Raw genomic sequence first — 15724 nt, forward strand, 5'->3', positions numbered from 1 at the left:
CACACAGTCCTGACCTCTGGACTCTATGTGCTACATAGTCCTGGTCACTGCACTTTTCATTTGTGACTTCTGTACTTTATATGCTATTGTGTACATTACATAGTCTTTATTCCTTTATTATTTTGTATGTTTCATTGCCCTGATCACTTGCTCCATATGCTTTGCTGTGTGTTACATATTATTGACTACCATACTCTATACCCTAGATAGTACTGACCACTGGACTCTATACATTATTAAAGCTATATAATCCTGAGAGCTGCATATGCTGTGTTGTACATTACATAGGCTTGAATGCTGATACAATGTATACACTATGTTGTATAGTATATACCACCAACCTTGGGTGCATAGCTAGGGCAGAACCACCCAGAAAGTGGGCGTGATCTGGTATGAACCTTTAAAAAAGTGGGCATTATCTGGTTGGGGCCATCTGGAAGGTGAGCGTATCAAGGGGGTGACAGTGCGCCAGTGACTGGGAAGAAGATGTTTGCCGATTATTCACCATGCATGCCACATTGTTCCTTTTGGACAGTGTGAGGAAGAATTAAAACTCCTGTCAGGTTTTAATGCAGCCAGTGGCTAAATTAGAGAGATTCCTTTACTTCCTGTCTGGTAAAAAGGTTGTCCCCAGTTTTTAAATTAGGTAGTGGAATGGTAGAATCTCTGTCAACTTCTTATTGTCTTTCTCTATTGCAAAATGTCCCTCAGTTCCTGTCTGGTAACAAGTTGTCCCCAGAACAGAAAGTAAAAGGGAGATCTCTGTAGTGAAGCCCCCAATAGCACTAAAATCAGACCGGGGTTCTAATATTTCCCTATTCTTTTCAAAACTAAAAAAAAAAAAAAGAGGTTTTGGATATAAATGCACTTTAGGTAAACACTTCAAAGACCCCCTAAGTCATACATGATTTGGATTTAGGCCAATCTTGCTGGTCTAGTTTGCTCATCAGTAATTCCAGTCTAATCCTATCCAACTTTTTCTGCTGCATCCTTTATTTTCGTAAAGTGATTCTAAAGCCCAATGTTATTAGATTACCATTTTTCTTTTTGCTGACTGTGTCCTGTTGGGGAGATTTCCCTTCACTTCCTGTCCTAGAGTCACAACAAGAAGTAAGAAGAAAACGTTTGATTTTTCATCACTTTTTTCCCCCGTGAAAAAATGAATATCCCCAACACAAACACAGCATCAAAACCCTGACAGGAGCTGCAACCCTTCCCTATTATTTCCAAAATAATTTGTACTTAGGTACACTTTCCTATCTACACAGAAGAATAAACCAGTTTAATTAAGGACAAATAATTGAAGATGCTAATGAAAATGTTTTCCTGATATGCATCATGTCAAACAAGCATGTGCAGTTGTGAAGAGAAGAAGAAACAGGTGTGGAAGGACCTTGTAAACGTCAGCCTAGCCAGAGGATCTCTGGAACAAGCTCTTAGGCAGCCCATACACTGATCTCATTTTTCTTTGTTCAGTCAGTGGGTTGAGCAAAAAATATTATCCGATTCCCCCATCCACATCAAATGTGTGGCATCCTCCCCACTGTGGCATTGTATTCTGACAGAAGGGAGCCTTCCCTGCCATCAGAATGCAAAGATCAGTGTTGCTGGCTATAGCGGGCGGCACTAATCGTTTGGGAAAAACCCAACTCATAATAGATCAATAGATTGACTTGTGTACAACCACCCTGCCTATACAGGTATCGAAATTTGGCTGGTCCCTGCTGAACTGGTTGAATTTCTTTCCATGTTTGGCCAGCTTTAGGGAAATTCAGTGTACTCAAAAGCTTAAACATTGATCTTTAACATTTACAATTACCTGTGACGATGAGGTTGCAATAAAATAGTGATTATGCTGTATGAAGATGAAGTTGACCTCCTATAAAGCTCCTAATATCCTGTCTTTGTGCATAGGTGTTATAAGGCAGTTACAGCTTAGAACTATAGTAAAGCTCTTTTTCAGAATGTCACATTTCATCAACAAATCCCATCATTTACTACATTGTATTATTTAGTTTAAAACACTTTTGAAAATATTTTTGCATAAGACACTGCTGATTACCATCTAGAATGTACAGTATGTGTGGTAATTTTTATTTGGGCTATTTTAGTATCATGAAGTCTATGGTCGAGTTACAAAATGCCACTAGACACATTTCAATTACCTGTAACGTTCTTATCCATACCAGTTGTGCAGTCTTCTTGTATGGATAGAGGTGAGAATATTTATCCCCTGGGAAGAATTCCAATCATTTCTAGGAATTACCATTTGCGTGATTCAGAGTAGAGGTTCGCGTTCTTTGTGTCAAGTAATCAAAAAAGTGGTCAGTTCTATTTTTGCAAAATAAGTGTATTATATTTTATCTTGACCAACAGAGAAAGGTTTCTTATTGTGGTCTTCTTGATATTAAAGATTGATATTTAACAGCCAACATTAGAAGGCTTTTTGTATTATGGGTTAAACAATTGTTTTTCTGTACTTTTTTTTTCAGAAAGTGATTAAATGTTCTATTGGCCAATGTTAAAACTTTCTGTATACAGTTCTTTACTTCAGCAGAGTACATTTGAATTTACTAGTTGTATGATGTAGTTGTATGCTGTAGAAGTTCTGAAAAATGTAATTTTAGCTACTGAATGATTATCAGTATTGTACAGCAGCAACAAAGAAAATATTGGTAAGGCTACAGTCTCACTTTGGATAAACAGAAGCAGTCCGCTGGAAGTGATTGCTGCAGAACATTCTTACTTGTGTTTGTAAAGATTATATAATATTTTATGCGTGTGCAACCATTGCTTGACCAACCCATAAACTTATGACTTTGAGCACCTGTGGGAATTTATTATTGTTAATAAGCCATAAAAAACTCCTAAGCTATGCACTGCAAACACATTTAAAAAAAAAGATTTTTGCTATATACAAAACACCTGTAGCTAGAATGCAGACCAGTATTACCACTACTAGCACCTTCTGAAAGCTTAGCCCTTTACTTACAAAATAGGATTCCGCATACAATTTAGCTTTCTGCCTGCTGGTTGCATGGCACCCAGAATCTGCTGATAAGGCATTACTGCTACTCTTCTGGCAATATGGCACCCTTTGTCCACTGTTACCAAAAGCTTTATGTCTTGGCACCATGGTAATGTGGGACCCATCTGAAAACATAACACCTCTCTCACTTCTGAAAACCCGCTGGCATCTTTCTGGCTGCTAATAATAGCCTGCTTCTCTTATAATATGGCATGTTTTTGTGGTTTCTGCCAAGACTGTTAATCCGCTGGCAATGTAACACCCCTCTAGCCTGTGATGGCATGGTATTTCCATAACTAAATTTGATACATCTAAAAACATGCAACCTTTTGGCCATGACACCTCTTGGCAATATTGTAACACTCTAGTGACATGGTAAGGCCCTGACAACAAAGCACACCTCTTGCTGCCTAACATCCTCTGGTTTAGGTAGAAATACACTTTGAGGTTTCCTGCTGGTGTAGGTGTTGATCAGTGTTTATCACTTTTTTTCCCTTCCCTGCTTTAAACAAAGATTAGATATCATGCATGTGTAGAGTTTGGTAAATAAGAGGGATAGGAATGAGTGGTCTTAACCTAGGCCTCTAGTTCACAGTTTATGTTTTCATAATATACTTTAATATTCAATTTAGTAACCATTCCACTACACTTAAGCATGTAACCTAAATCCAGTCCTGGTGAGAATTTATTTAGCCAACATTAAGAAACTTTTATGTTTATAATGAATTTGTGCTCCATTTTCCTTTTTCACTTAGGTCCACATGACCACATTATCCAATTATTATAGTGTTATTACAGTACAAATTAAATATAACATACTTATAATGAATTTAAAAAGCACATTATTTTTGATGTGTTTAAATGAGCAAATATTCATAATAAATCTATAGATTCCATATCTAATGAATGTAATTCAAAATGTTATGTTAATTCAATTTATTCATGAAAAACATGTTTATTTTACAGCAAACATCAAGGAAAGGTTCTCACATGAACAGACAAGGATATTAAAGCATCATGCATATTTATTTTCCTGTTTAAAGACCTGCCCCATGTAGTATACAGTTATGTTTAATGGCCTTTTAAACCAATTTTTAATCAAAATGGCTAGATTAAAAGAAGCCCAAAGGTTCCACTTAAACATATAGTAAAAAATAAGGTAAAAAATGTTTATTACAAACTAACAAGTAACCAATCCCAATATTTATGAATGTGTGTGTGTGTGCGCATACATGTAGATAGGTACACACACATTAATTCACAAACCTATTCTGACAGTTTTTAAACCTTTATCACATTATTACCTTATTTAATTTAATCCTACACCTCGCAGTATTTTTATTTTATACAGAAATCTTGGGTTGCAATTATGTTGCCTTACACCCAATCTGAATCCATCATATACTGATCTGGCTTCCACAGAATGAATCCTGATTGGTTGCAATGGGTTACTGCTTGAAAAAATAAGAAATATTTTATGAATAAGGCCAATATGATGTGGAATAATGGTACTACATGGGACTGACCCTTTTAAACCATTGTGAAACAGAAAGAGACTGATATATTGTAGATGACTTACATTTTTTTGTAAGAATATGTCTTGCAGGCATGGTATAAAGGTTACTTTAAGAAAACATTTATGTTAACAATAGTATTGTGCTTTACCTCAGGCAAATCATAAAATGCATTCAAAACTGTATACAATTCATTAATGCCAGGTTGCTCCATTGTGCATATATACATTTTATGGTTTTATAGATAAACCTAAAAATATTGAAAATGAAACTGATAGAATAATAAGTATTATGCCTTTCCTATGTATAGTAGGGCACAACAATATAAATCTTATCAGCCAATTATACATATGGTAGAAAAACAATTCTCAACATTCAAAAAAATTACATAAATGTTCTATATATATTGATTTAATTTTTGGCTAATTTTGTCTTTGTCTTCACTGCAGTAGGCTTTCCGATCAAACTTTCCCCTTCTTTAAATACTTTAGGGAATTTTCAAACGCCGGGTTGTATGGCTGTTAAACCCCGAACATTGTTCTCCCTGAAAAAAATCATAGCAAAAATGTATTAAACTACAGAGCAACCTGGCACTAATGGGGTAAGCATTTATTATCTGATTATTGGTCTTCATAAACTCACCTTTCTGCTGTTTGAGGTGGAACTAAACCCAAGAAAAAAAAGCAACTTGTTTAAAAACTCCACCCATTCATATAAAGTGGTAATGTGTATTATATTAACTGTAAAGTCTTTGCCTTCTTTGCTTTTGCCAACTGAAAGCTACCAAAAGTGAAAGGTACTGTAAAATATGTATTAAACAGGAATGCTGTTTATTAGAAAGCTATCCATCTGTCTTATTCTCAGTATTGGAATGTGCAGTCATTTAGAGATGTCAATGTCCCCTCTTTTACACATAGGAGGTATTCATGTTTATGGATTGGATTTTCACAAAATGTATGGCAGCATCCAGTAGGCAAATTTGTTATTTAAATTTTATTTTATCAAAATCATTTTGAAGTTTAAAATTTATGAAAATAACATTCAGGTTAAACCGTTTATATTTTTTTCAGGGTTAGTTCACCAAAAAACACCAGCAGAAAGTAGGTAGTGCATATTCTGCACATGGGGTGAAATGTATCAATATGATGCCATTTTCTGTATGCAGTAATGGAATATATTATTAACTTTGTAAAAAAAATGAAACAGGCTTATCCTATCATACTATACCTTTTTCTTAACTATCTCTGTTTTTTCATAAAACATTTCCTTATGTGGTAAAAAATACCTCAAGTTCCCCAGCATAGTAATTCAACATTTTTTATTCTGTCACACAAATGTAATTTCTTACAAAAAATAAGGTACTATTTCTGGCATCAAATGAAGGCATGATTTAATTATGTGATACACATTGCCCCTAACTTTTTCTTTTTTATTTCAGTCACTGAACATAGGCATCCCAAACTGTCCTTATTTAATAATAACTAAGGTGTCTTCTTTATCACATAAAAATAAACAGTGAAAAAATAAAAGCTGTTAGCAATTCAAATTACCTTTAGGCTGTTTTAGGATACGTTCTGAAAGCAAAGACCAAAGTGCAAAACAAAATATAAATAAAAGTCCACTAAATGCAAAATAGTTTATTCACATAAATTTAATTGGTTTTCACAAAGGTTTGGTCCATAAATACTCAAAGGGAACTGTTCTATACAATGCATTTCTCAATAAACAAAAAATAAACTTGGACATCTTTTCTCTACCACATACTGTACTGAAACACGAAGATGTAGATATACGTTGAGTAATTCTTTTTATCAGACTCACTAGTTGTTTTTGATGTCAACCTTCATTTCAAACAAATCAAAACCTTGACTGTAATATTTTTATTCAGAAATTATATTAACCGTACAAAACTATTGAATTGTCAAAAAGGAACTGAAACAGTTAATTTAACAAACAACACAAATTCATCCTGATTTTCACAAAGTACTTGAAAGTACAATAAGGCACTTGAAAAACTGAGATTTAACCCCATTAAATGGGTTTAATTTGTCTTTATAAAGGCAGGAGAACAGACTGGGGTGAATACATATCCTAAAAAAGAAAGACATTTTTATGTACATAATTTAACCAATGGAAGCAGCCATCTTTGATTTGTAATGTTCTTTACTGTGTAGAGGACATATCGCAATGAGATAAAATTGTTACTTTAGGCCTACTTACTTTTGAGTATAGTTTACATTTCTTTCTCTGCCAAACTGTTTGCCCATTTTTCGACTCCTAACTAAATGGAATTACATATGGAAAAAAAAAACTTTTTTTAAGATAATAATTGGAATTTGCTCCTCAATTATAGATAGTTCACATTTTCATCACTGTATTTCCCCATCTTTATTTTCAAAACAAAAAAGTTATTAGAAAATTGTTGTCAGCTGTCAGTGATGCTACTGTTGTAAAAGCCCTGAGCAATGAAATTTGCATTTTTGCATTTTAAGCCATTTCATATGAATATCTGGATCTGATTTCATCCATGCACAAATCCAATCTAATGCTAGAAAGTAATTTTGAAACTTAGATAAATATACAATTATTGGGAATGTGTTGTCTGTAAATAATATAACCAATTTATATCCTGAGTAGCTATAATTCAGAGATCATGCTTTTAACATGGAAATTTTATTTTTTAATAGAATAATAAAGAGATTTCTGTTAAGTCTCAGCATTTTTGGAATTCACATTCTTGAGTACAGACACATTCTCCCTAATCCTGTACAGATTTTCACATTAACAATAGACTTAAAAAATAACAGTCCGTGATAATGTATGTCCGGCTAGCACATTACAAATTTAAAATGGCCACCTCACAGTAATAACTGTTGTTGCAACAGTGTTCATCCTCTTGTCCAACATTAAGTACGACGCTCCAGCAAAGATTGAAATTTGTTTGCGTTTCACAACGGGCATTGCTTAATAGTGCAGCATGTTACTTCATAGGCTTTTTTCTATCAAACCCTTAACATAATCTAATGTGCAAAAGTTTATTTATGTCAACAAAAACATGGACAGAGAAAATGGTACACAATCATTTAATGAATAAAAAATGACATTCACCAATGCTAAAGCCATTTGCCTTCAATTCAAAATGTTTGATAGTGGCAATGCAATAATTAAGCCTATGGATACCATCTTACTTTAATAAACCTTGAAGCTTAAATCTCTGTGTAATTATTATTGTATCCTGGATGATTAATTCTGTTTTTTTTTTTTTTGTTTTAATAGCACCATCTCCAAAAGGAAAATGAGAATACTATGCTCAAGATTGTCAGTTTTTCAACCTGTACATATATATTTATTGGAAATATTTAGAGGAAGATAGTGGAAATGTATTACTATTTCAGTTTTTATTTTTTATTAAATAAAATATAATGTTTTAAATGTAAAAAAGTTTCTTAAGTTGCAAACCTAAAATGTTATCAATTGAAAATGCAGTTGATAATAATCTATTAAAATACATCAATGCAAAATGACTGTTAATGTGGTGCATTTAAAGCAGCTTGCAATGCCTTCACAAGATACAATAAAAACAACAAGAGAGATAAATTTTTTGACAACTTTAAATCCAGCATACAAACATTAATTTGTGTCCATTTGCACGACATATTTTATACAAAAGTAACAAAAATAGTATATATTAGAAATACTTGATGTTTGAATGGTACAATCTGATCATCAAATTCAAAGTAAAGTCATGGAAAACAAAGTTTATGTTTCACAAAACATTTTTCCTACGAATTATATTTTGCTTATTTCCATTTAACCTGAAAAAAATGGCGAACATGATCTGAAAGCAGTATTCTTGACATATACAATCATGATTGTTTCTTACAATTAAATATGCATTTTAATAAAATATTACTGTCATAGTTATTTTCAGATATTCAGAAAAGTCCCTAACATCTCAAAAATAGGATAACTTAAATACGCAAAGGTAAAGAATATATACACATGGCACTACTTTGGAGAAACTAACAAATAACATTTGACAAGCAGCAATTAAAAAAGAAAAAAGAAAGAAAAGAAAAATGTTTTGTTACTATTTCAATGTTGGTAAATTGATTTGCATTTGGAATAGTAGATGTGAATGCATGACAATAAAGCATCATATAGGGCATCTCAGTTTTTACATACACTGCAATGAAAAGGCCACTAAATGTATTTCAAGAATTAATAGAATACACATATATCTTGTTATTGCCCAAATTAGCGATTTCCGCTATTTCACTGTGAACCACTGAAATTTGGTAAAAATTGATTCAGGTTTCAACTATCCTTTTTTCTTTTGTAATTTTATTTGGTCTTACAAAAAATCTAGTTCACAGTACTGTTTAAGACTACGTACACAGGTGACGTGAATACAGACATGAGTCTAGAAGTTGCACTGCAATATGGAGACAAATGAAGGGGTTCTACAGTAACTATATGAGCACATGCTTTGTTTTGTTCACTTTAAAATTATGTGTCAGTAATTTTATAGATAACAAGTTTATCTTATTGTGTATTTCCATAGACAATGGTAGGACAACACTATCTAGCATTTAATGGTCTTTCCATTACATTCTGGAACTATCCAGATCTTTACATGTGGCTGTTTGTTTGTAATGCACAGTTTCTATGTATTTACAGTAAGTGCTTAGGGTCCATGTGTTACCCACATCTGATGTTCCTTAACCCCTTTGCACCGGCGCCTCCCGACCCTTTAAGAGGTTTCAGATGCTGGGGGGTGGAGTTTATGATCATATGATATGATTGGCTGTCACAGTGATCACATGATCGGAAATCTCCTGATCATAAGAAATGATCAGAAGCTTTCTGTTAGCTGTCATTAACTGTGTCGGCACAGCTTTGTTTGCAAATTGGTACATAAATATGCAGCCGCTTGGCGTCAAGACACCCACCGAGAGGCCACATATTTGCGTACCGCCTAGCATCTATGCATTAATTTTAATCAGTAAAAAGAGGTTTTATTTTAGGCTGTGTGGATGTGGATTGTTGTTTGCAATTTGTTTAATTAATTAACAAATTACACTGATCTGTTCACCCATCCATTTTCCAAAGAATAATATTTAAATATTGAAATTTCCTTCCAAGCAGGGAATTAACAATTATGAGAGGCTTAATTATTTTAGGTGCCCACAATCTAGCATAGACTTAAAAAAGACTGGGAGACTAACTGAACTTAAAGTCTAATAAGAACTATTTATATTTTAGGTAGGTGGCAATAGGTTGAATTACCCACTAAGCCATTATATGTATTGGGTACTCAAGACAATCTCTTACCTTAAGTTCCTAGGTCTGCTCACCATTTAGAGCTGTCAAACACTGGGTTTATATACTATAGGAGTAGAGCACGTTTACTTTGAAAAGTGCATGTTCACTTTGAAAGGGAATTTACATTTAGCTTAGTGATTGTGGTGAAAATTCACTTTGCAAAAAAAAAAAAAATATGTCTCATGCAGGGAAATTAAAAAAAAAAAAAATTTGCTTGCACATGATTGGATGCAAATTCAGCACATCTTCACCTCATTCACTAAGCTAAGTGAAAATTCACTTTGCTAAACAAACATCCTATACTCCTATATTAAAGCTGGACTATACTCATCTCCTCTTCAGTGATACCATGTCCACAAGCTCCTTATCTGGCACCAACTTCTTTCCTTTATTGCAGAAGTGACATAGTATGTCTCTTCAACAGTAAAAAGTCTGTCTTTTTGTACATTTTTAATTTTTATTTAAAGATCCATATTAAATCAACCCACTGTTTATTGACAGGCAACAGCTCTTATTCTCTGTTGGAAATTTTGTTTTATGGTACAGATAATTTAATTTGATTTAGGCTGTGGCCAGATTGTGGTGGAGCAGTTGAGATATAGGTTGTTGCAATGCTCTTATTAGAATCGTCAAAACGTAAAAGCAGCCAGTGGGTTATTCATCCCATCATCATTCACCCATAACTGAGATGAAACTTTGATGCTTTCAGAATATTTTTTTTCAAATTTCAACCAAAATGTGTAGCTTTGTTAAATGAAAACTAAAGAAAAAAAATCTTTTCTTTTGTTTTTTCAAGTATATTTTTCAAGGTTATGGAAATAAGTAACATATAAATTCTTAGAGGCACTTACAAGGATGTATACATTTGAATCTTACCTCAGTTTTATTGGTTTTCACTGAAAAATAAAATGAACACCTGTAACAAATTGTATTTCCTAACTTATCAGTCTGTCCATGCCAATAGGGCACAAGAGCATATGAAGAATATGGCTACTCTGCACATGTGTGGATACTGGAATCATAATTAGGCAGGTCTAAGAGTTACAGAGAGGAGAAAGAGGGAAAAGGCATATATCTTTACTGGAGGCAGTATACTCTAATGGCATCAGTCAAGGTTAATACTATATCTTCAGTCACTGAAAACAAGATATATTTCGTTCTTTTTTTTCTTAATTAGACTGTTTCAAGCTATTCAATAAAATCAGTGTGGTGGTGGTGGCAATACATGGGCAATCAGAGTAATATAATTATTGGGGATATGCCTTTAAAGATCACAGTGAGAATCAAAAAATGCTAATTCTGCAGATAAGGGTTGGAGCTTATGTTTTTTTGCAGAGTAGGAAAACATCCCTGCACCCCTTTCCAGCACTGAGTAAAGAATAGAATATATTATAACAATGAACAACTAAGCATACCAATAAATATGGGTTTGCATTTTGTCTGCACATCTCTTTCCTCCTCCCTATACAATATCCGTCCATGTGAACAGATGTGGATTAAGAAATTTATAGGCAACAAAGGATAGCACAGAGCATAGGCTTTAAATGTATAACTCATTTTCTTGGTGGCTGTCGTGTTCATCCATCTTCTTCTAAAATATGCTGTAGGTATATCTTAAAAAGGGGATAAAAATGCACAGTATTGCAAGGGGGAAAAGACAGCAAGAAAGAGTCATAATTGTTAAAAAAGATTGGTTAGGGTTGTTTGAGAAGGGCTTCCAGACTCATGACTGTCCATGTTTGGAGTAACAGAGGCCCCCACATTGAGGGAAGGGCTGGTGAGGTCTGACAATGTGGATGCAGCACCGGTTGGCGTTAGTGCAGCACTGTCCGTTGATGCTGGAGCGCTGAGAGAGGGACCTTCAACCTTATCGCCTCCCCCATTCTCCTGTCGTAAAAGATTCCTTCTGAATTTCGCCCGTGCGTTTTGAAACCAAACCTGCAAACCAATGCCAGGGCATTCCTTTTACCGATTATTTCTTTCTTTCCCAGATTTTTTACTGGGTGTTTTTTTTACCTACTTATTCAAAGACTTTTACTTTACAAAAAAAATCAGGAATAACTACTGCATCTAATAATCACACTCATACAGTTAACATATCCTGTTGTTACTCTTAAAACTATAAAATCTAAACAATTTTGTACCCTTTAGGGTATAACTACATTTCCTTATATTTTGTGATGGGCTACCTTTCTAAGATGTATATGAAACTAACTAAAAATGAGTGATAGTGCTTCTTGATAGACTATTAGCTAGCCTTTAATGAGTGGAGGTATCACATAAAAAAAGCTTAGTTAATAAATAATATAGGCTCACAGGCAATTTGCCTTTAAATCATGTGAGACAGCTATAAAGTTAAAGGGCCATATAATGCATGAAAATACTGCAGTGTGACATAGCTTGATTTAAATGCTATTTATCACCTGTACTCAGTGATTGAAGCTGTTTTGTCGATAGAACTGGTATTTGAGAAAAAACAAAATAATGTTTCATAATAGTGAAAGACTTTTACATTTGTAAGACATTTTCCCAAGTGTACGACTATGGCTAGACTGAACTATAATTGAAAGTAAATGTCGTGTTTAATAAAATAACAAAATATTTCACTGTAGTGTTTAAAGCGGTAATAAACCCAAAACCAAAAATGTATCATATTGCAGCTTACCAATCATTAGATGTGGTGGCTGCATCAGTTTTCTTTTCTTTGACTTTTTCCCCTCTGTTTTCACCTGTTCATCTGGCCAGTAACACACTTCCTGTATTAGTGAGACACAACTCACAACTCACTGGAGGAATGAATACAGGAGGCACAGCAGACAGCAGTACTGTCAGTCTGGGGGGGGAGGGTGTTAAATGTATTAGCAGAGTTGGATTTAGGTTTTGTCTCCCATCCCCATGATTAAGCTCTGAGAGGCAGAGCGAAACATGCTGGAGGTGTGGCCTGGTCTGAGCCTGGGCTGAGGCTGCCATTCATGCCATTCATTTCTTCACATGGGTCTGCTTTGATGTGCGGCTTATGGACATTCCTTCTGCTCTATTGAAGAATATTTAGAACTACTAACAAATTGAAGCAAAACTCCAGCTTTTATAACCAGTTACAACAAACTGTTTTATTTCTTTTAGGAAAAAGGTATTGCATGAATAAATAAAAGCTGATCATTTTATTCACTCCTGCCAGTGTTAAGTAGTTTGTCTCATCCATGTAACTGATTCTGGTGGAGAGTTTGTGCTGTGAAAAACAACAGTCTGGCTGGATTACCAGATGAAAATAGAAGAAAGAAAGCCTAAAAAGGGAAATAAATGCAGCCATCACATATAAGAAATGGTAAACTGCAATATAATAAATTGTTGCTTTTGGGTTCAATGCTACTTTAAATACTCTGCACTTGCCCCCAGTACATTGCCAAGTACAAAGTTGTTCAGTTTTATAGCCAGTGCTAATCTATTGAACTTGGCAGAGTTTGGTCATTTGGGCTGTGAATCTATGTAGTGTTGTAAACAATTATGTAAACAATTATGTATGATGCATCTTTTCAAAGCATAAAATCAACTAAGCAAAATTACCCTCCTACATCTGCTTGACATTATAGTTACTGTGACTGTTCCTATTAACTACAGCTGTAAATGTTATATCTAGTGACTTTTCCTTGCTGAAGTAGTCAACAGACGAACATTAGTCCAGACCCATTCAGTTGGGAAATGTCAAGATTAAAAAACAGATATAAATCCTATAATGTGTTCTGAATAAAACATAGGGTTTATATCTCTGGCATTTTCAAAAGCACAAAACAGTTCCTCACCTGTAGGACCCTTTTGGTTAATCCTGTTTTCTGAGCGAGTTGCTTCAGATCCTTTGCATCTGGATTGTGGTTTATGGCAAAGTATGACTTCATGGTGCGGAGCTGGTGATGTTTAAAAGAGGTACGCATACGTTTTGTCTTTTGAGATGGAGGGTATGACTGGTCTCTGTCCAAATCTGTATCATTTTCATTGCATCCTGTAAAAGGTAACATTTGCAAATTGTGTTTTCAATTTAAAAAAAAAAAAAAATAGTTTGAGCTTTTATGTTATCTTTTATTAGTTTTGGGGAAAAAAATCATTATTTATGACATCATTTAATAAGGTGTCCAAAATAATGACTTTGGGGGTGTGATAGGGTAACAAAGACGCTCTAATAAATGGGGACCAGTATAGCACAGTATTGCTTTTTTATTTACCTGACTATTTGGCACCAGACATTTGATGTCCACACTGGGATTGATATACTAAAAGGAGTAGGACCTGTGTTTACTCTGAATAACAAATCACATGCAAGGGAAGTTAAAAAAAAAAAGTATTTCCATTAGCATGGTTGAGGGAAGTAAACACAGCTTTTTTCTTTCAAGCTCAGTGATCGTTTACTTTGGTAAGTCCCTTTTCCTTTAGTAAATTAATTCCACTGTTTCCACTTAAATGGTTATTGCAACAGCCTTTAGCCTGCCTTAATCTAACATTCAGAGGCTTAGTATAAATGTTTAGGAGACCAGTTGCTCTTTAGAAAAATACCTCTTTTCTCCACCACTAATGCACCTTTGCTCCTTTAATTAAGCAAATACTGTTATGATATTATTATACTACAATACCCATTGACAACATGGCTCATGTATGGTTGTGACAAAAATGTCTGAAAAGCCTAAGAAATTATCTGGGGGAACCTGGTCATTATCTAACTAACAATATAATAGTAAAATTATAATAAATCAATAATTAAATTATTAAGGACAGTATTATTTAATTAATACACACAAGGATATACATATCTTTGAAGAACACATGTGTTAAACTATGTCACTGGCAATAAAAAGTCTGCAGTAAAAAATCAATAAAAGTTTTGCCAACAAAATCATATCAACATATCTGTGAATCATAATGACAACTTGAAAAGAGTCATGTGTCCCAATCAGGTGTTCTGATCAAAACTACTTAAGCCCTTATACTAGTGTCATTCAGGAAAGGCCGTTGTCCTTTTGATTTTCTTTCAGACATAAAAAAGAAATTCAAATCAAAATATATTGTGGTAGTAAAAATTTAGTGGATCGGCAGATGAAAACATTGCACCAATGCATCAGGGAAATTACTGATGTGTACAGGTTTACACTAGTTTGATATTTTGTTTTTAAAGCAAGATTCTATTGAAATGAAAAGTGGGCCAATTACTTAGAAAACCACAGAAGACCCATTAACAATCATAAGACTGCAAAATTATTTCCAAAGATATGTACTTCCTTCCGTCCATAGTGTAGCAGATAGTTTACAAAAGAAGAAACCAGTTCCATTGCACCTACTTCTAGGAGTGGGCTTACTACAAAAATGAGCACATTGTACAATCTTATATGAGGTTAAAAAAAAGAAAAACAGTATTTTTTGCAGTTGACAATTTTTGTTTTTAAGTTCCTAGGATAAGGAAATCTCTGCATAAGAGTGAGGTCAATAGAATGCTGTATCTGAAGGATCCACTGCTCTCCTAAAGATGTTTCTACCTGTTTCAGTTTTGTTCAGGAATACTCCATTGTTCCACAGTACTACTTTTTGTGGAAAGATGAGAAACAGTTTGAAAATTCTGGTAAATTAGTCCAGTATTATGTTTATAAAAAACAAATCATAACAATAAAAATCTGATTCCAACAGTGAAGCTTGGTGTAAAAAATGAAATAGTGTGGTGCTGCCTATCTGGATAACAGAATGAATGGTTTGCATTCACTGAAGGACCAATGAATTCTAAGCTGTAGTGGATATTTTGCAGAAGGACTTTGGGGGTGGGGGTGGGGGTGGGGGGGGGTAGATAGGGTGGTAGGGGTTTGTCATATGAACCTCATAA

The 15724-nt window shown here is 34.2% G+C and overlaps 1 protein-coding gene across 5 annotated transcripts in view; it reads right to left on the reverse strand.

Annotated features, from left to right (window-relative positions):
- Positions 1–3949: 3949 nt before the first annotated feature.
- The window catches only part of LHX9 (LIM homeobox 9), an 81123-nt gene continuing 69348 nt past the window's right edge, over positions 3950–15724 (reverse strand). For 4 of the 5 annotated variants that reach the window (XM_073592971.1, XM_073592967.1, XM_073592968.1 and 1 more), the window contains exons 5-6: positions 13668–13864; positions 3950–5086 (exon numbers count right to left, since the gene is read on the reverse strand). In XM_073592971.1, coding sequence (XP_073449072.1) covers positions 5030–5086; positions 13668–13864 — 254 coding nt within the window. In that variant the 3' untranslated portion in view covers positions 3950–5029. Of the gene's footprint in view, positions 5087–6092; positions 6117–13667; positions 13865–15724 lie in introns of all 5 variants that reach the window. The other variant, XM_073592972.1, reaches the window with a different exon arrangement.

Source organism: Aquarana catesbeiana, linkage group LG07 (assembly GCF_042186555.1).
Source record: "Aquarana catesbeiana isolate 2022-GZ linkage group LG07, ASM4218655v1, whole genome shotgun sequence".
NCBI lineage: Eukaryota > Metazoa > Chordata > Amphibia > Anura > Ranidae > Aquarana > Aquarana catesbeiana.